The sequence below is a fragment of the Budorcas taxicolor genome, chromosome 7 (assembly GCF_023091745.1).
Source record: "Budorcas taxicolor isolate Tak-1 chromosome 7, Takin1.1, whole genome shotgun sequence".
Lineage (NCBI taxonomy): Eukaryota > Metazoa > Chordata > Mammalia > Artiodactyla > Bovidae > Budorcas > Budorcas taxicolor.
This window is the reverse complement of record NC_068916.1, coordinates 41,548,229-41,570,670: the sequence shown is the minus strand read 5'-3', so window position 1 is coordinate 41,570,670 and position 22,442 is coordinate 41,548,229. Positions and strand designations below refer to the sequence as shown.

Below are 22,442 nucleotides of genomic sequence, written 5' to 3'. Positions count from 1 at the left end.
TGGCCTATCCCTTCTCCAGTGGATCTTCCCATCCCAGGAATCGAACCGGGGTCTTCTGCATCTCAGGCAGATTTTTTACCAACTGAACTATCAGGTTCTGACAATTACATGATATAAATTGCTTAATGGAAGTTTGTCTTACACATTTAACATTTATCTTTTAGTTTCTTATATTTAAGGTGTTTTTTTTCCAATTTAGTGTGTAAATTTAAGTACATATATTTACAAACACTCCCATTAAAAGTCAACTGTTATGATGATAAAAATAGATAAGCTATAATTAAAAGAGAGGATATAAACATAAGCCATAATAAGAGGTGAAATTGTTTAAGAAAATTTGAAGGAAGAAATGGATAAAAAAGTGGTCAATCTCTTAAATAGAAAAGAGAAATTGGCATCTTACAAATCTTTTTCATGGAGATGGGAAAAGAAATTTTCCAAAGACACTGCAAGTGAACAAACTCTACAAAATATTTAGTGTGTTTTAGTTGTAAATATTTTAATATAAAAATATTAGCAGACTTGTAAGGAAGTCTGCAACATGAAAGAGGAAGATGCACACATGTGCACTCACACTCACACAAAAACACAAATACACATTCACACACAATCAAATAGTACGATTAAAATGATTGGGAAATATAGAAAAGAGTGCATTACAAAAAATAGGATTTGTTTGAGACATTACCATTCCACAAAATAAACATCATTAGATATATATAAAATAATCTAGCAAAAGTGACTCTGGCAAATAAAAAAATGATAATAATTGATTTAAAAAAACAAGTGAAACTTAGGAAGGAAAAAAAAAACTACCATAATTAAAAGAATTGGAAAACCACAGAAATAATAAAAAAAATTGACATTTTCAAGGGGTAAGAAAATTAGAGAATTAATATAAGACAAACAATATATGCTTATAAATATTTTTACTCCTGGGAATGTACATAGCAAAATAATAATGAAGCTAATAAAATCACATTTTTTTTAGTATTGGCATATATGAAACATATATTCAAACAGCATAGACAGAACACAGAAAAATAAAATAGAAATATTGTCTTGAAAAAAAAATTTTCCTGAAATTTCTAAAGTCTTCTGGAGAGCACTTTTGAAAAATGCAAGTATTGCCTATAAATGTGTGATCTTAAAAATGTCCCAATGAAAATAACAATAATGAGAACTTTTACATTACTAAAATATATTACATTGCATAACTAAAATATATTCAGATTTTATGATAAATTATATTTTGTATTTTAGCAATATATACTAGAAGATGAAAAAATGTGCCAACCTAGACAACCCAGACACAAAGTGGGATGTAATTATGCTGAAAGGATGGGGAAAGAGAAAAAGAGGTGGAGATGGTGGCATGATGAGGAGGATCGTCTCCATCCACTGTGGCTAGAGATGGTACCTGGTATTTAATGCTCAGTTGTGTCTGACCCATTGTAACCCCATCTCCAGAATACTGGAGTGGGTAGCCTTTCCATTCTCCAGGGGATCTTCCCAACCCAGGGGTTGAACCTAGGTCTCCCGCATTGCAGGAAGATTCCTTACCAGCTGAGCCACAAGGGAAGCCCAAGAACATTGGAGTGGGTAGCCTATCCCTTCTCCATTGGATTTTCCCAACCCAGGAATTGAAACAGGGTCTCCTGCATTGCAGACAGATTCCTCATCAACTGAGCCTGAGGGAAGCCTGAGAAGATAGCATATTGGTGAAAAATATACATAGAAGAAAAATGGTAAAATATTATAAAATATTTGCCTTGTTAATCAGGAGTGGTGAACTATGAAACCAGTGATATGTCCTGTGGGCTGTTGAGATTATGTTCTACTCTATTGGAATAAATTATACTCAGGTAGAACTGAAGTCACAGTTACAGAACTCATGTCCAACATTATACTCAATTGTGAAGACCGAAAGCTTTTCCTTTAAGAGGGAATAAAGGCAAAGATTTCCACTTTTGTCACTTCTAAATGACATAATACAGGAAGCAAAATTATCTTAGTTCACAGATGACATGATCTTATAGATATAAAAATGTAGAGTCTACCAAAAATTTTTTAAAACTAATAAACATATTTGGCAAAAGTTGTAGGATACAAAATCAGTTATATTTCACCCTAATGTATGATACTAAGAAAACTTTAAGAAATTACATTTCCAAAATCAAGACAAAGAATAAAATCTCTAGGGATGAATTTAACAAGAAGACTAGTTCTTCAATAAAAATCTCAAAGCATTGCTGAAATAAATTGAAAAGATAAGCAAACAGAAAAGTGTTTTGTGCACTTGGGCTGAGAAACTGATATTGTTAAGATGTCAGTACTACCATAAGCAAAACAACAGGTACAATGAAATATCTATTATAATTCTCATGAGTTTTAGGCAGAGAAAAAGTACATCTTAAAATTCTGATGAAATCTCAAGGTCATGAGAATAGCAAAAAAATCTTACAAACTAATTGAACTCAACTGTTTCTGATTCAAAACTCACTACAAAACTGTGATAATATAAAGAGTATACCATTGGCATAAAAACAGACACAAATCAACAAAATAAAACAGAACAAAATTACCACACTTTTTCATATGTGACTCTTAATTTTTAAAAAGTCCAATTCATATATATATATAAATAAAAACATTGGCCAGAAGGAGAGGATTTTATAAGAATTTAGAACAAGTATTTATGCACCTCTATTCCTAGAAGCTAAAAGGTGGAAGCAACAAAAATATTCACTGATAGATTAAGGTATAAGAAGAATATTATACATATATATAATAAAGCTAGTCAATGGGGATATTTTTTCAACAAATATTGCTGGGAAATTGGATATTCTGGTCCAATTAATGAAATTGAGACATTGTCTTACATCATAGAAGATAGCATACAAGAATTAACTTAAATGGATCAAAGTGTTAAATATGAGCTAAAAGTAAAACATTGGGAGAGGGAGGGAATTTCATGACATTAAATTTAGCTGTGCTATCTCAGATATAACACCAAAATCATGTGCAACAACAATGTATATATATTTATATATGAATTGCACTTTTTAAAAATTAAAAACTTCTGTTCCTGAAAGAACATTATCAATACAGCGAGGAAGAAACCCATAGAATGGGAAAAAAAAAACAAAAACAACAACCTTGAAAAATACGTGTCAGATCATAAATTGATATAAGGAGTAGATAAAGAACTATACTACTCAACAACAGGAAAACTAATTGAAAAACATGCCATGGGGCAGCTAAGCCCATATGCTACAAACTAGAGCCTGTGCTATGCAACGAGAGAATCCACTGCAATGAGAAGCCCATGTACCATGAGAGAGTAGCCTTCACTAATCACAACGGGAGAAAGCTTATGCCCAACAAGGAAGACTCAGCTCAGCCAAAAGTAAATGAATAAATAAATATTAAAAATAAATAAAAGTGGGGGAGTATTTGAATGTATGGGCTTCCCTGGTGGCTCAATGATAAATAATCCATGTACCAATGCAAAAAGATGTGAATTTGATCCCTGGGTTAGGAAGCTCTCCTGGAGAAGGAAATGGCAGCCCACTCCAGTATTCTTGACTGGGAAATCACATGGATAGAGGAGCTTGGTGGGCTACAGTCCATGGGGTCGCAGAAGAATCTGAGTAAACTGAGTGACTAAAAAACAACAACAACACACACACATATATATATTTAAGAATTTCAGTCTTAAAAAAGAAAGAAATTTTACTACTTACTGAAAGGTTGGTCTTATGAGCTGCAAACGACGCTGGGATTCGTGACCTCCAGAGGAGAGGAATTTGATCCGGGGCTAGTGATGAGGCTTGATCACTCAGAGCTTTCTGTGTAATAACATTTTATTAAAGTATAAAAGATAAAGAAAGCTTCTGAGATAGATATCAGAGGGGGACAGAAAGGGTGTCCTCTTGCTAGTTTTGAGCAAGGAGTTATATACCTTGAGCAAGCTGCTAGTTAGAGAAAGGAAATGCCTCACAAAACTTTGACAGTTATACCAGGCCCTTCATCCACAACAGGCATTTTGAGATAGCATTGTCACAAAGTAAGTCTTCCTTGATCATAAAACAATTGACATGGATCTTGAAGAAAGGCAGATTTCCAAGCAAATACATAGTTCCTTTACATAGCTTGAGAAAGCATTTCCATAAGAAAAAGGCAATGGTTAGCTCAAGGTTTGAGATTAAAGTTAAGTCCAGATAGAATCAGGTGTCACCATGGCAACACAGGATTAGAACAGAAAACAAAAGAAAATGTTTTCCACTTGCAGTTTATTTCTTCCTGCCATTGGGGGCATCCTGCCTCCCTACCAAGGCTGTTAACACTCAATACTACAATATGGATGAAACTTATAGATACACTAAGCAAAATAAATAAGTCACACATGACAAACAATCCACAGGATTCTATACATATGAATAGTCAAATTCATAGAGATGAAAGTGGAATGATGTTCCCAGGAACATGGAATTGGGACCAATAGTGGGTACAGAGTTTCAGCTGAGTAAGATAAAAATGTTCTGGGGTAGTGTCAGTAATGATTGCACAATACTATCAATGTACTTAATGTCATTGATCTGTACACTTAAAAATAGTAACTTTTATAGTGTTTATATTTAGCATAGTCAAAACATTTAAATGAAGTTATTTTATATTTGAAACTCCAAATATAAAAAATCTATGGCCAGATCCTGAACATGTGCAGAGAAATTGATCTTTTAATAATATGAAAACTTGGCTTCTCTGGTGGTGGCTCAGTGGTAAATAACTTGTCAATACAGGAGATGCAAGTTTGATCCCTGGGTTGGGGAGATCCCCTGGAAAAAGAAATGACATCCCACTCCATATTCTTGCCTAGGAAATTCCACAGACAAAACCTGGTGGGCTATAGTCCATTGGGTCACAAGAGTAAGACACAATTTAGCAATTAAAATAAAACAATAACTTGCTAAAAAAAATGGTAGAGCAATTTTTGAAATAAATGTCATTTGGATTCAACATGATATATCATATTAGACTTTCCCACCTTGTACAATTAGTATCAGTTATTTAGTTATTGACAAGTGAAAATGTAATATTTCAAATTCTAATGAAACTACTAATATTTATTTCACATGTATTTTATTATATTAGACTTTCTATGGAAAAATGTTTCCATGAGTTGCTTAATTCAATCACACTCTGAAGGTGAAATAATAAACACCAAATGGAAAAAATGAATGTCACATTATATCTGATATTTTATTCCATGTATCAGGACTGCCAATGAAACATTCAGTTGTTGTTGTTATTCATGTTACACTGTTCAAATCTTCTGTCATTTGATGTTACTTAAAAGATCCTTGAATCTGACAGGGGAACAATCTCAACTATTGAATATCAATTTTGATTGCTTCAAGACCTAAATTGAATAAGACATCTTTTTCTTAATTAAAAATAAATCCAAATTGTTTATTATTGTCTTTTATTTTGGGTTTATCCACTGAAGGAAAAATAAGGTGTTTAAATTTATGAAGCATTTTCAATTTCTTGAATCTTAAATATTTCTTTAAAAGTATTGCCATTGATATGTCAGCAGTAATGACATTATACCTAAGAAGAAAAGAATTAGCAGAAAACGTTCTGATGTTGGATATTTGGGGAAGAAACAAATAAATAAACAAGCCTTGAATCTGCAATATATCCTACATGGAACAGAAGATGAAGGTGTAAATTTTTCTTGACTGTATCTATAGGTTTTTATTCACCAACATACACAAGAAGTGAAATGAAAGTTGCTCAATCCTGTCTGACTCTTTGCAACACCATGCCAACCTCCTCTGTCCATTGAATTCTCCAGGCAAGAATACTAGACTGGGTAGCTGTTCCCCTCTCCAGAGTATCTTCCCAACCCAGGGATTAAACCCAGGTATCCCATATTGCCAGTGGATTCTTCACTGTCTGAACCACCAGATAAGCCCAACATACACAAAAATGAAATAAAAAGTAAGAGTTGAGCTGCATAAGTTGCTTGTATATTTTTGAGATTAGTTGTTTGTCAGTTGCTTCATTTGCTATTGTTTTCTCCCATTCAGAAGGCTGTCTTTTCACCTTGCTTATAGTTTCCTTTGTTGTGCAGAAGCTTTTAATTTTAATTAGATCCCATTTGTTTATTTTTGCTTTTATTTCCAGAATTCTGGGGGGTGGATCATAGAGGATCCTGCTGTGATTTATGTCGGAGAGTGTTTTGCCTATGTTCTCCTCTAGGAGTTTTATAGTTTCTGGTCTTACATTTAGATCTTTAATCCATTTTGAGTTTATTTTTGTGTGCGGTGTTAGAAAGTGATCTAGTTTCATTCTTTTACAAGTGGTTGACCAGTTTTCCCAGCATCACTTGTTATAGAGATTGTCTTTACTCCATTGTATATTGCCTCCTTTGTCAAAGATAAGATGTCCATATGCGTGTGGATTTATCTCTGGGCTTTCTATTTTGTTCCATTGATCTATATTTCTGTCTTTGTGTCAATACTATACTGTCTTGATATCTGTGGCTTTGTAGTAGAGCCTGAAGTCAGGCAAGTTGATTCCTCCAGTTCCATTCTTCTTTCTCAAGATTGCTTTGGCTATTCGAGGTATTTTGTATTTCCATACAAATGATGAAATTATTTGTTCTAGTTCTGTGAAAAATATCGCTGGTAGCTTGATAGGGATTGCACTGAATTTGTAGATTGCTTTGGGTAGTATACTCATTTTCACTATATTGATTCTGTCGATCCATGAACATAGTATAAATGGGCCAAAGAACTAAATAGACATTTCTCCAAAAAAGACATATGGATGGCTAACAAACACATGAAAAGATGCTCAACATCACTCGTTATTAGAGAAATGCAAATCAAGACCACAATGAGGTACCACTTCACACCAGTCAGAACGGCTGTGATCCAAAAGTCAGCAAGCAATAAATGCTGGAGAGGGTGTGGAAAAAACGGAACCCTCCTACACTGTTGGTGGGAATGCAAACTAGTACAGCCACTATGGAGAACAGTGTGGAGATTCCTTAAAAAATTGCAAATAGAACTGCCTTATGAGCCAGCAATCCCACTGCTGGGCATACACACCGAGGAAACCAGAACTGAAAGAGACACATGTACCCCAGTGTTCATTGCAGCACTGTTTATAATAGCCAGGACATGGAAACAACTTAGATGTCCATCAGCAGATGAATGGATAAGAAAGCAGTGGTACATATACACAATGGAGTATTACTCAGCCATTAAAAAGAATACATTTGAATCTGTTCTAATGAGGTGGATGAAACTGGAGCCGATTGTACAGAGTGAAGTAAGCCAGAAAGAAAAACACCAATACAGTATACTAACACATATATATGGAATTTAGAAAGATGGCAATGATGACCCTGTATGCAAGACAGCAAAAGAGACACAAATGTGTATAGTGGACTTTTGGACTCAGAAGGAGAGGGAGAGGGTGGGATGATTTGGGAAAATGGCATTGTAACATGTATACTATCATGTAAGAAACGAATCACCAGTCTATGTCTGATGCAGGATACAGCATGGTTGGGGCTGGTGCATGGGGATGACTCAGAGAGATGTTATGGAGAGGGAGGTGGGAGGGGGGTTCATGTTTGGGAACACATGTACACCCGTGGTGGATTCATGTTAATGTATGGCTCAACCAATACAGTATTGTAAAGTAAAATAAAGTAAAAAAAAAAAAAAAAGTAAATCAGCCACTGTTTGTTGTAAAGACAAACTTCTGTAAGATTTTAAGTGTCTTAGTATAGTCATCTGTTTCTTAGGCTTTTTCTTATGAGTAAGAGGGAGTAATTGGACTTTATTCAAGAGTCCTAGAAATGGACAGTGAGGGAAAAGGGTTCATACATTCACACTGGAAAAATAGATTGAAATAAGCTTCTGTGACCAATTAGCTCTCTTCCTATAATATTCTCATTTCTATAAATGATTCTAAAGTTTTGGTGAATCAAAATGGTCTACACATTATGTGACAATAGCAATGATATATGCATAAACTTCTTCCTACCTATGAAATTATATTCACTTCTTATCTATGAAATTATATGCACTTAACAAGTAAAAGAGACACGCTAAAATTGCACTATCATAAATCATTACTCCTTCTAAAATCATATAACCTCAGGGTTTTTGTAGTTCAGTACTTCAGATCTAGTGGAGAAGGAAATGACAGCCCAGTATTCTTGCCTGGGAAATCCGATGGACAGAGGAGCCTGGCAGGCTGCAGTCCATGGTGTCTCAAAGAGTCAGACTAGACTGAGCAACTGAGCACACATTTTGGATACAGATCTGGTTTCTTGCTCTGATTGTGGATCCTGGTCTCTGGGAGAAATCTCCTAATCTAATATCTTGATCCCTCACTATACTCTCAGGGAGATTATACCTTGTCTGCTGTCATCCATATGCCACATAAACTGGACTTGGGTGGTTCAGCCTCATCAGCTCTCATCAGTTAGGTATTTAGTCTCAGTTTGGTGACATTGGCTTAGCACAAATTACTACATTTGAGATCTATTGTCTCTTTTCAAACAAATTCATCCTTTTGAACAGACTCTTACTCTAAGTCAATATGAATTTATTCTCCTTGTAGAAGGGCACAGGAGAAGGAAATGGGAACCTGCTCCAATATTCTTGCCTGGAGAATCCTGTGGATGGAGGAGCTTGATGGGCTGCTGTCCATGGGGTCGCACAGAGTCAGACATGACTGAAGCGACTTAGCATGCGTGTATGCATTGGAAAAGGAAATAGCAACCCACTCCAGTGTTCTTGCCTGGAGAATCCCAGGAACAGAGGAGCCTGGTGGGCTGCCTTCTATGGCGTCGCACAGAGTTGGACATGACTGATGCGACTTAGCAGCAGCAGCAGCAGAACGGCACAAGTGGAAATGTTGGCTATAGTACTAAAGCTTTGATTCAAGGCTTTGCAAATTCCTGAGGGATCAGATCAGGATTAAAATAAATGCTGTATCTTTGTTTAAGGTGTCATAATTTTTTAAATTATTGTGAGTCACAGGTAAGAGGAAAAGTTTTCTTCAGTCTGGGGAAAAAAAAAAAAAAAAACATTAAGGATCCAGCAATGTTTCAAACAAAATGTAATAAAAAATTGCAATCATCATCTTTAGATCATTCAGCCCCAAGTAATGAGTACTTGTTATTAAATCTAGGTTTTCCATTAGTCCCTTTCATGAATGTCCTTGAAATAGAGCATTTGTGTAGAAACATTTTTGTAAATATCTAAATTAAACAATAACTATAAATGACAAAGACAAAAGATACAAAAATTTATTTCATAAGAAAATGTAGTAATTTTTGTGATATGCAACATTTTAAGATGATAATTTGCATTATGACTGTTAACATTGTCCCAGAATATATCAGATGACTAAAAATAACATATAACTTCTGGAATGTATACCATAATACACACCAATACAACATTAGCAATATAAACAAGTCTTAGTATTACTTCTTATTTGACAATTCTTTCCATGTAATTTCACATATTAGCCTAATTAGTTTAACATTTCTATTTTTATAAAGTGACATTTTTTTTTGGCAATTTTACAGGAGTTTAATGAAAAATACCAAAGTTAATTTGATTTCAACAGATCTTTGCTTGGCATTTGAGTTTGGGAAATTGGTTAAGAATTGATAAAAGGTTTTAAAACACTTGGTCAAGTAGAATTATAGGTCACTGTGAAAAAAATTCCTATCTCTCATTTTAACCATAAAGAAAATTAAGAATTTTGTAGGCAAGTACAAACTGTTAAATATTAATTTTTTTTTTTTTAACATAGTCTTTCAACAAAGAAAGCTTTTTTTTTTTAAATTACTCAAAGACCTACTAAGGACAACATAGGAAGTTAATTTTATATAATGCCAAATCCTCATTTTCTAGGCAGTTACTTAAACAGTAAATAAAATTGTTTCCAGTTTCTTTTAAAGGGTAGAACAAAATATATTGTGTCAGGACAGAAATAGATTGATGTCTCCTGATTCCTTCTATTACTCACAACCTAAAATGGGAAGGAGTCTGGAATGCATTTGCCTGCTTGCTTCCACACTTCCTTAGGATATTTACAATGACGAAAACTGACATCCCCATCATTTTGCTGGTTTTACATGATGTCATCCCCTTTGTATTTGTTCAATCTACATTTCTCAAAGCATAGAGCATGTGTGCTTACATAGGTTCTCATACTCAGATACTAACCTTGCTTAATTATTGCTCTGCTGCCATCTTGAAATTCTTAATTTTATCACTGAGTACACACGTGAGCAGAGGGTCTATACTGGGTGGCGGCATTAGTATGCAGTTTCAGTCCAGCAGCAGGACTTGTACACACAAGGGCAAGCAACATGGACATGAAGCAGTATGCCTGGCCTCCCCATGTCCACACATGCATTAGTGTTCAGGGCACCACAGGACCCCAGGGAAGTGGCTAGGTGGAGCTTGAACCCAGATAGGTGGTAGTGGTGACAACAGCAAATATAGATACAACAATGGTGAATAGGCCACTGCCTAAGAGAGTGAAGGAGATTTACTTAGCAAGAGAAATGACTCTTATGGAGATGGGGGCTGACTTATTTTTCCATTCAGTGTTAATCCCTGAGTAATCTACTAAATTATTAACAATCTCACCCAAGTGTTGGAACAGGAAATGATAGGTTTAGGGAGTAAACTTTTCCAATAAATACTTACAAAAGTGTACAAATAATCATTACAAAAGATCATATCATGGAATTATTATCAAAGTATAAAATATATGGTTTTTAAAACTCTTGAAATATTGTAAAACAAATGTCCACAGGCTTAGAAATAATATTTAAAGCTTGCTTAAAGATTTAAAATTAATTTGAAAGATCAGAGGTGGAAAAGCATACCATTTTCATGTAAATTTTCAGAAAACAATTATTCAAACATTTTTAAAATTAATTTTCTTATAATTGAATGTGTAGTGATAAAATGAGTGAGCAGATAATTGAAACATCATTCTTATACAAAGTCAACTAATTGTCAGAAATTGAAGATGAATCATTAAAATGCCATTGACTAAATTTATGTTTAAAGTTAAATTTAGACTTGTATAAAATAGATTTGTATTAATTGATAACTTGAAGCTGCTTCATAAGATAAACACTTTTAGAAAACATTTCTTCTCCTTTTGAATCATCAGATATGTGTGTACTAGAATTTATATTTAATATAATTTATCAAAAATTCAGCCTGATATTCTCCTAAACTATAAGCACTCCTAATAGTTCCAGTAACATAAGCAGAAAGAATCTTTTAAAATTTAAATATTAAAAATCATCAAAAATTCATTGAAACTTAGTATTTATCACCAGATGCTGAAAACACTATAATTATATTAACAGAGAATAAAGTTTCTAAAGCTTTAAATTTAGTGAAAATAAAGTGGAAAGGATTGATCTCCCAAATCTGACAATGAACCATTATGTTTATATGCTATATATATATATATATATATACATATATAATTTTTTTGGAATGTGTAATTTCATTTCACAACTAAAGAATTAATTTTGAAGAAAAAACTAAGTTTGAGCAGCAATAATCTAACATTTTTTTATTTTTTTATTTTTTAGCAAGATCCTCATATGTTCATTTTGGGATTTGCCTTGCATATTATGTAGAATATGAACCTCCCCTTCTCTGCCACAGGTGAGAGGTTCAGTGCATTTCTGCATTGATCACGAATGGATAACAATTTACATGGAAATTTACGTGAACTGATGAATTTTTGTTGATACAGTGATGAGATCTGCTTAAGAAAGTGATCAAGCCATCATATGAAGTAAGAAAATTAGTTTACAAAGTTAACTTTCCCAGTAAAACTATGGGATGTAGTGAGTAGAGAATAAAATCTCATTTGAGAGACATCATCTTATACAAAAGTTGTAATGGCAATTTAGCAGGTACACAGTATGTTTTGAGGGTAGCTATTTGAGAGTAGCTGTTTGCATGGAATTCCTCAACAGTTTTAATTTCCACTAATGAGACTAAATGCTGACCCACTTCTATAATTGTCTTAGCAATCTCTTGTGGCATTTTCAAGGCCTATTGTTGATTTCCAGGTATACCTAACATGATAGATGCATCACCCTGTAATTAGCATAAACTCAGTTTCTGTTCAGAGTGGTATAAGGACTTCAGAATTCTCAGCTAAATCTCTAACAGAAAGTTTCCCCTTATTGAAATTAAAAAAAAAAAAGTGTTACTGGTAATTATGGTTATACTATAAGAAGAACAAAAAGTATTCTGTCTTTTAATTTTATCTAAACATTCAGAAAATGTGGTTCAGACCTATTGAAAAATGTATTGAAAACTGTGGAACTGTTATGGTGAATGCTATTCTGTTATTCAGTTAATGTCCATGTTCACTACTAAATGACAGGGAATCTTTCTAGTTGTCAGTCTATCAACAAAAATGCATTTGAAATTGATTTAAAAAAAAAGAAACAAGAAATAAGATTGAGATTTTTCAAGATATGAACTATTTTCTTGTCCTCTAAATCCATTTTACTCTTTTCATTTAATTAAATAATATTTTTAATGACTATATAGTTATATATATTAAAAATATATAAATTATATATAATATATAAATATATATATATAACAATACAGTTATAATATATATATATATATATATATATATATATATATATATATATATATAACTCCTCATATTCATGCAAAAATTTAGTCTACATTTTCATAGGAGAGATTCTCTGAGTTACTCTTCTCAGGGCCCCAATCACCTCCTTGTTTCTCAGGCTGTAGATAATAGGATTGAGCATCGGGGTAAGGATGATGTAAAAGACAGCCAGAACTTTGTCCTCTGTTGGAGTACGCAGAAATCTTGGGCGTAGATACATGTAAACAAAGGATGCATAGTAGAAAGAAACCACAGCGAGGTGGGTGCTGCAGGTTGAATAGGCCTTCTTCTTCCTTTCTGCTGAGTTCATGCGATAGACAGCAAGGAGAACACGGCCATAGGAAAAAGCAATACCAATGAAGGGCAGCAAAAGGAAAAGTGTGGTGCTCAGAAACACTGTGTATTCATAGACCGTTGTATCAATGCAGGCTATTGTCAACATGACTGTGACATCACAGAAGAAATGATTGATGGACCTGGATTGGCAATAAGGGATACGGAGGGCATACGTGGTGTGGGCACAGGAGTTGATAGAGCCCATTATCCAAGATCCTGTTATCATCAATATGCACATTCTTCTGCTGATTCTGACAGGATAATGAAGAGGAAAGCAAATGGCCACATAACGATCATAAGCCATAGAGGCCAAAAGCAATCCTTCTGCACATGCCATAGTCAAGAAGAAGCTCTGAATCCCACACCCAATGATGGAGATAGACTTGTTTGCAAACAGAAAATCATAGGCCATTTTGGGAACAGTGGTAGAGATGTAGTTCAGATCCATGAGGGAGAGCTGGCTAAGCAGAAAATACATGGGCTTGTGAAGACGGATGTCCAGAAAGATGAGAAGAATCATGGAAAGGTTACCAACTAGAGCCATTAAGAAAATGAAAACAATGAGAATAAAAAGGAACAGACCAGTTCTTGAAGAGGGAAACAATCCCAATAAGATGAAATCAGTTGATGTTTGATTATAATTTCCCATGGGTCATTCATGTAATTATTCCTAAAGGCAGACACAAGAGTACATAATTCAAGTTTAAAACAATAATATATTTCTATAGTATTATTTTAGTCAGGCTGAATATTGTTTAAAGTTTTACTACTCTGTAATAAAGAACTGGAGTTATCTATATTGGAAAAATTGTAATAATGATGAAGTTAAAATTATAAAGAATAGCATTTTAAGAACTGATATATTTGAGTGACTGTACAACATAAGCAGAATACAGAAAAATTAATAAATATTTTATTAAAAAGGATTTTCTTATGAAATTCTTAACATTTCTCAAAACATTTTCTTGAAATTCTCAGTACCACCTTAAAGTTTCTTGACTGTGGAAAGCAAAATAAGAGGAACTATTCATATGGAAAGACTAAAATATAAGGTTTTACAGTAATTAATATTTTTCTACTTTAGCAATGTATACTAGAAGATGGAAAAGTGTTCTCAACCTAACCATCATAGACACAAAGTGGGATTTAACTATGATGGAAAGGGGAAAGATAAAAGGTAGTTGGAGGCAGTTATATGTGGAAGGGGAAGGTCTCCATCCACTGCGGCCAGAGTGGATGTAATCAAGAGATGATACTTAATGTTTAGTAATTAAGCATAAGACAACATATGAAAAAGAGAAATTACTTTGACAACAAAGGTCCATCTAGTCAAAGTTATGGTTTTTCCAGTAGTCATGTATGGATGTGAGAGTTGGACTACAAAGAAAGCTGAGCGTTCAAGAATTGATGTTTTTGAACTGTGGTGTTGGAGAAGACTCTTGAGAGTCCTTTGGACAGCAAGGATATCCAACCAGTCCATCCTACAGGAAATCAGTCCAGAATAGTCATTGGAAGGACTGATATTGAAGCTGAAACTCCAATACTTTGGCCACCTGATGCAAAGAACTGACTCAATGGAAAAGACCCTGATGCTGAGAAAGATTGAAGGTGGGAGGAGAAGGGGATGACAGAGGGTGAGATGGTTGGATGGCATCACCGACTCAATGGTCATGAGTTTGAGTAAGCTCCAGGAGTTGGTGATGGACAGGGAGGCCTGGCGTGCTGCAGTCCACAGGGTCACAAAGAGTCGGACCTGAAAGAGTGATTGAACTGAAACAAACTGAAGCATGAGAAGGTAAGCATATTGTTGAGAAATATACAAGTAAATAGAAGGGAAAACTTAAAATATTATAAAATTTTGCTTTGTGGATCAGGAGGAGTGGGTTTATGAAAGTTTGTTTTGTCCTGTAGGTGGCTGAGATCATGTTCTTACTTTGTTTCAATAAAATATCTCACATCTAACATTATACTCAATGGTGAAAGATTGAAAACTTTTCCTTTAAGAGATAAAACAAGGCAAGGAAGTTTTAGATATATAAACTTGCAATGAGTCCACCAAAAATCTGTTAGAATTGATAAAGCTGCCATTGTATTGATATCCATTTATAATATACAATACCAAAAAGAATTTAGGAAAAATTTGTATCTACCATATCATGAAAAAGAGTAAAATCCCTGGGAATAAACTTAAAGAAGGCAATAACTTCTTCACTGAAAATCACAAAACATCACTGAGAAAAATTGAAAGACAAAAAAAATGGAAGAGCACTATGTGATCCTAGCTTGAAAAATGAATATTGTTAAGATGTCAAAACTATAAGCGAACAACAGGTGCAATTAAATATCCCTGCTGCTGCTGCAGCCAAGTTGCTTCAGTTGTTTCCAACTCTGTGCGACCCCAGAGACGGCAGCCCACCAGGCTCCCCCATCCCTGGGATTCTCCAGGCAAGAACACTGGAGTGGGTTGCCATTTCCTTCTCCAGTGCATGAAAGTGAAAAGTGAAAGTGAAGTCGCTCAGTCGTGTCCGACTCTTAGTGACCCCATGGATTGCAGCCTACCAGGCTCCTCCGTCCATGGGATTTTTCAAGCAAGAGTACTGGAGTGGGTTGCCATTGCCTTCTCCAGTTAAATATCTCTACATAATGCCAATGGGTTTTTCAGGCAGAAACACAAAAATACATTCTAAAATTCTTACAAATCTCAAGATACTGAGAATAGCCAGAATTTGAGAATCCACTGTTTCTGATTCAAAACTTACAAAACTATGATAATAAAAATAGTATAGTATTTACAAAAAGACAGACTTAATGCAACAATATAAAACAGAGATACCAGAAAAAATATTTTTGACATGGGTCTCAAAGCCATTATGTGGATATATTGCTTTGTCTTACACCATACACAAGAATTAACTTAAATAAGGATCAAAGTGTTAAATATAAAACTAAAATCACAAAGTTTTAGAGGAAAATACGGTGGAAAAACTTCATGACATTGAGTTTAGCTCTTCTTTCTTGGATATAACATCAAAAGCATGTGTAAAACCAACAAATATAAGTAAATTGGACTTTTATCAAAATTAAAAGCTTCTGTGCATTATAGAAATTTATTAATATAGGAAATAAGAAACCCTCAGAATAGAAAAAAATATTTGCAAAATATGTATTTGGTGATGGATTGATAGAGGGGTTATACATAAAACTACACATTCAACAACAACAAAACCTAATTTAAAAATGGGCAAAATACTTGAAGTATTTCTCAAAGACAATAAACAGAGGAAAATATGCTCAACAAGACTAATTATAGAAAATTTCAAGTCAAAACTACAAGATATCACATCTCACACTTTAATGGCAAAAATTAACAAAAAGTGTTGACAAGAATATGAGGAAATTAGATAATATGCAACATAATGCAAAGCAGTGTAACCACTGTGGAAAATGATATGAAAATTTACAGGAAAACAAAGAAAAAATATCATATGGGATTCCCAGGTGGAACACTGGTAAAGAATCTGCCTGCCAATGCAGGAGGGGCAAGAGACATGGGTTCTATCCCAGGGTTGGAGTATCGCCTCCAGCAGGAAATAAATGGCAACCCATTCCAATTTTCTTGCCTGAAAAGAATGACTAACCCTTCAAAATGAAGGGCTTTCTTCTATATGTTATAGCTTGGATGAAGGTTGGCGATATTATGCAAAGTAAAATAATGCAGTCATGACTACCCATGTTTATTATTTCACATACAGGTTTACAATGGGTGATCAAATACATAGAAACAAAGTGCACTGATGATTGTTCAGTTCAGTTCAGTTCAGTTCAGTCGCTCAGTCGTGTCCGACTCTTTGCGACCCCATGAATCGCAGCACGCCAGGCCTCTCTGTCCATCACCATCTTCCGGAGTTCACTCAGACTCACGTCCATCAAGTCCGTGATGCCATCCAGCCATCTCATCATGGGTCATCCCCTTCTCCTCCTGCCCCCAGTCCCTCCCAGCATCAGAGTCTTTTCCAATGAGTCAACTCTTTGCATGAGGTGGCCAAAGTACTGGAGATTCAGCTTTAGCATCATTCCTTCCAAAGAAATCCCAGGGCTGATCTCCTTCAGAATGGACTGGTTGGATTTCCTTGCAGTCCAAGGGACCCTCAAGAGTCTTCTCCAACACCACAATTCAAACACATCAATTCTTCGGCGCTCAGCCTTCTTCACAGTCCAACTCTCACATCCATACATGACCACAGGAAAAACCATAGCCTTGACTAGGCGGACCTTAGTCGGCAAAGTAATGTCTCTGCTTTTGAATATACTATCTAGGTTGGTCATAACTTTTCTTCCATGGAGTAAGCGTCTTTTAATTTCATAGCTGCAGTCACCATCTGCAGTGATTTTGGAGCCCCCCAAAATAAAGTCTGACACTGTTGTTAGGCACTGGTAAGTGGAAGAAATGGAGTTAGTGTTCATGAGTATGGAGTTTCAGATGGGTAAGATAAAAATGTTCTGTGGTGATGTGGATAATTATTGCACAGTAATGTCAGTGGACCTGATGTCATTGACTTGTCTACATAAAAACTGATAAATAGAAAATTTTATAGTGTGCATATTCACCACAATAAAGAAGTCAAACATATAATTTCAATATATTTGAAATTACTTCACATTTGGAATTCCAAATATATTGTACAAAATCTATGTCAGGGTCCTGAATATGTATGTGTAGGGGAATTAATCTTCCAATAATATGTGGCTTGTGAAAACTTGCCATGAAATAACTTTTTTTATACATATTATTTGGAACCAATATGATACAACATATTAAACTGTTCCATATTTAAAACTTACATTGGTAAACTAATAATTTATAAGTTAAAAATGTAATATTTGAAATTGTCAATAAAAATATGATCATTTCTATCACATATATTTTATATAGGACTGTCAATGAAAATGTTTCCATAAGGTAGTTAATATTATAACATTCAAAGGAAAAAAAATAAGCACCAATGGAAACAATAAATGGCACTTTGTACTGGATATTTTATTCCGTGTATCATGACTGCTGATGGAGCAATTTTTGGTTATTCATGTTGCATTCTTCTAGTACACTGTCATGTGATATTACTTAACTATATCTGACAGGGAAGCTATCTCAAATGTTGATATCAACATTTAATATTGACAAATCAGAAAAGGACAATTTATTCTTGGGTAAAAATAATCAAATCATTTATTTTTTCTTATTTTTAGCCACTGATACTATTTCAAGCTATAAAATATTTTCAATAATTTGATTACTTAAATTTCTTTAAAAAGCATTGCAATCTATGAATCAATCTATTAATGACATATTGATATTAATACATATACATAAGAGGAAAGACCTAACAGGAAAAAAATTTGAATTTTTTTGTACAGGAGGAAAAATGAACTTCTAATCTGGACTTGTCCTACATGGAAGAGAAATTGAAGGTGTAAGATTTTGTTGGTTATCTCCATAGCTCATCACTTGAAATGTGTGAAGTTATGTTTCAGGATTTATTACATTTGATCTTAACCACTGTCTCTTGAGCTTGACATCAAACTGATATTTTATTTATAATAAACTTGAGGTTCAGAGTTCAAAGTGACTTTACCTTAAACTTTATCATTGGATATCTATCTCTCTATCTATCCATCTAATATCTATATATCTATTATCCATCTAAATGAATTTTTCATCTACTTTGTAACTAAAATATTAAATATATTGAAGTAAAGCATCTGAAATAGTGTAGGCCATTTTGCATTCACCATAAAAAATATAAAGTAAGATAGCAAAAGAAAAATTAAGGGTTATAAAAATAGAAATTCTGTATAGATAGCAGAAAATCAGGAATATATATGAAAATTTTCTTAAAAATCTAAAATTAATTCATTATTTACAATTGACTCACTTTGAGGTATTCCCCTATTTTGTCACATATATTTCCTTAATATATTTTCTTTTGACCTCACAACAAGCATACACATGACCTTTAAAAAATAAAGTCTCTTGAAGCCTCTAAATAAAGTTGAATTCTTGTCTAGCTCCCAATACAAAATTGACAATACCTAGGAAAATTTGGGCTTCCCTGGTAGTTCATCTGGTGAAGAATCTGGACTGCAATGCAGGAGACCCCAGTCCAATTCCTGGGTTGGGAAGATCCCTTTGAGAAGGCATAGGCCACCCACTCCATTATTCTTGGGCTTTCCTGGTGTCTCATACAGTACAGAATCAATCACTTGCAATGCCAGAGACCTGGTTTCGATCCCTGGGTCTGGAAGATCACCTGGAGGAGGACACAGCGACCCACTCCAGTAATCTTGTTTGGAGAATCCCAATGGACAGAGAAGCCTGGTGGGCTACAGTCCATGGGCTTGCAAAGAATAGGACATGACTGAGCAACTAAGCAGAGGAAAGTTTATTTGTGAAGGGACAACCATATTATCTGCTGTCCAATTCAGATTGTAGATATACATATTCTATATTATGAGTAAAGCCATGTGTGTGCTGCCCATCATTCAAAATGATTGCATATTATCATCTCTTAAAGTCAATATGCATCAGTTTCACTCTAGACATTTTCCTGTGTTTATACTTAGATTTGAAAATAATACATTGAAAAAGGCTAATGATTCATATACTTAATAGAATATATGATTTCTAAAACTATAATTTAGTTATTAAATTTTTTAAAAGTTTAATCATATAAGTATAAAGTGAGATTTTCAACTGTATAGTGAGTAGTAGCTGTGTCAGGAAATATGGAAGGGTGTTCTCTAGATTTCAGATAAGGCAGAATTTTCCTCCAAAGCACCATTTTATTATGCTCTACACTCCCTTCACCTTTGATCAAAATTATTCTCAAATAAAGATCACACTTAGTTGCAAACTAGAGCTGCTGTGATAATTTGCAGATTTGCAAATGAATACAATTCTTGGGGTCACAAAGAGTCAGACACGACTGAGCGACTGAACTGAACTGAACTGATAGCTAAGAAGTCTGCTTGAACTGGCCTGACTGAAAGTCTTATAAGAAATAAGTTTGGGATTTTTAAAGTTTCTAAAGAATAGACACTCTGCAACAGATTTACAGCAAAATGGACCACTTTGTATCTTTTTAGAATCTTGAAATAACATAACATCCTGGATCCTCTCCAAACTGACTTTCCTTATTAGTGTGTAGGGTTGGAAAATCAGTAAACCAAGTCAGTTTTATGGGGAGGTCTTTTTTGGGGCTTCTCTGGTGGCTCAGATGGTAAAGTGTCCGCCTGCAATGCAGGAAACCCGGGTTCGATTCCTGGGTTGGGAAGACCTCCTGGAGAAGGAAATGGCAGTCCACTCCAGCATTCTTGCCTGGAAAATCCCATGGACTGAGGAGCCTGATAGGTTACAGTCCATGGGGTCGCAAAGAGTTGGACACAACTGAGTGACTTCACTTTCACTTTTATTGTTTTAGCTACATGAAGTCAATGATAGTTCCTAAAGACTGACTGATTATACAGCAATCCAAATGTCAATAATAATAATTATTTTGTACTGTTATCAGTTATGTGGAATTGAGAGCACTGTATAACAGCTTTCAAAGTCACAATCAAAGCAGCCAGAAGTGTGTCCTCTGGAATCCAGGATAAGCATGGCTGTCCATAATATCTTACATGGACCTATGTGGGAGTCCATGTTCCCTAAAGTGTTTCCACAACAGATTTCAGTAAAGAAGAGAGCAAAGATTACACAATGGCTTGTATTAGTTTGCTAACTTAGAAATTTTATTGATACTATTTAGAAATCACATGTGTATTTTCAATTTTTGAAGCTACACAGGTTAAGAGCAATATATGTTTTACCATACAAATATATCTAGCTGACGATGTGCTCAGTTCCTCAGTCAAGGTTGACTCTATGAGACCCCATGGACTGTAGCCCGCCAGACTCCTCTGTCCATGGAATTTTCCAGGCAAGAATACTAGAGTGGCTTGTCATTTCCTTCTCCAGGGAAATTCCTAAACCAGGGATCAAACCTGAGTCTCCTCTGCCTCTTAACACAAGATTCCAAATCAGCTATACCCTAATTAAAAGATAAACAAAACCAAAACACCTGAATAAATGTTTGAGAAGTTCATCTTTTTTTATTTGTAAGTTTACATATTTCAGGATAAATTATTTATGTATTTTATTTAAACTAACTATAGTCAAAGTTTCTTTTTGGAATTTACCAATTAAGGAGATGCCTGGATTTATTCATTGCTTGTCATAAACAGAAGTATTTAATCTTTAATAAACTCTCAATTGCTTGCTGAAGAATACTTCCTCTTTTGTGGAAAATAAAAATAAAATGACCACTAATACATTTTATTATATTCACATTTTCACTCATTCACTGGCCTAATTAGCTGACAGGTGTCCAGTCGTCATCATATGAACAATGCTATTTTCTGAGTAAATTTGTTTGAAAAATCTCTGGACAAATTTGCATATTAATTTTTATCCATGTTTGACATTTTAAGTACTTCTATGGAAACTCAGCAGCAACGACTATTTTAGGATTTATTTACCTAGAGCTTTATTCTAAGAAATGATGTATTTTTTCTGATAGTTACATCCGAAAGTCCATTGAGATTTCATCAAGGTAGGTTAAGTCACTAATAGTCCAAGATGGCTTTAAGCCAAGATTAGGAAAGAGGTTTTGATAGGTTGTATAGACATTTGCACAGGGAGTTAAGGGTGAATTCAGTGGAGATGGAAGTAATTTTTCTCTTAGTTCTATATTAAGATGTCTCTAAAATTTTTGGACCATATATTTTATATGTGGCTGTTCAGTAAGTTCAAAGTAATGTTATGTTTGCATTTAACTATTTATTTGCCAGTTTTGATTATATTGATCTGATTTTTATAAATTAAACGAAATATGTTTAGTTTAATAAAAATATGGAAATAAAAATATCATATATGTGGGAGTCGTCTTTATTTTAGGGTCTACATATTCTTAATTATTTCCCTTCAGATGAAAAATCTCATTGAAGTGTGTGACTTTAAATTATTAAAGTACTTATTGAAAATAATGATATTACTGTTAACCATGTACCCTTCAAAAATTCCTCCAAAAATTTAAGAGGAAAGCATATTTTCAGACTCCTGTGAGGCCAGCATCACTCTGATATCCAACTGAAAAATATCACAAGAAAATAAACCTTCAGGCCTATATCACTGATGGAAAAGCCCTCATCAAAATATTAGCAAACTGAATCCAACAATACATAAAAAGATCAAAAACCATGGTGAAGTGGGATTCATCACAGGGATGGAATTTAAAAATTATTTCAATATCTATAAATTAATTAAT

At 34.2% G+C, this 22,442-nt stretch overlaps 1 protein-coding gene across 1 annotated transcript; it reads right to left on the bottom strand.

Moving 5' to 3' along the window:
• Positions 1 to 12,793: 12,793 nt before the first annotated feature.
• LOC128051379 (olfactory receptor 2L2-like) lies at positions 12,794 to 13,729 on the bottom strand. Its single transcript, XM_052643945.1, has one exon. It carries the CDS (start codon positions 13,727 to 13,729, stop codon positions 12,794 to 12,796), a length of 936 nt encoding a protein of 311 aa, XP_052499905.1.
• Between the last annotated feature and the right edge of the window lie 8,713 nt (positions 13,730 to 22,442).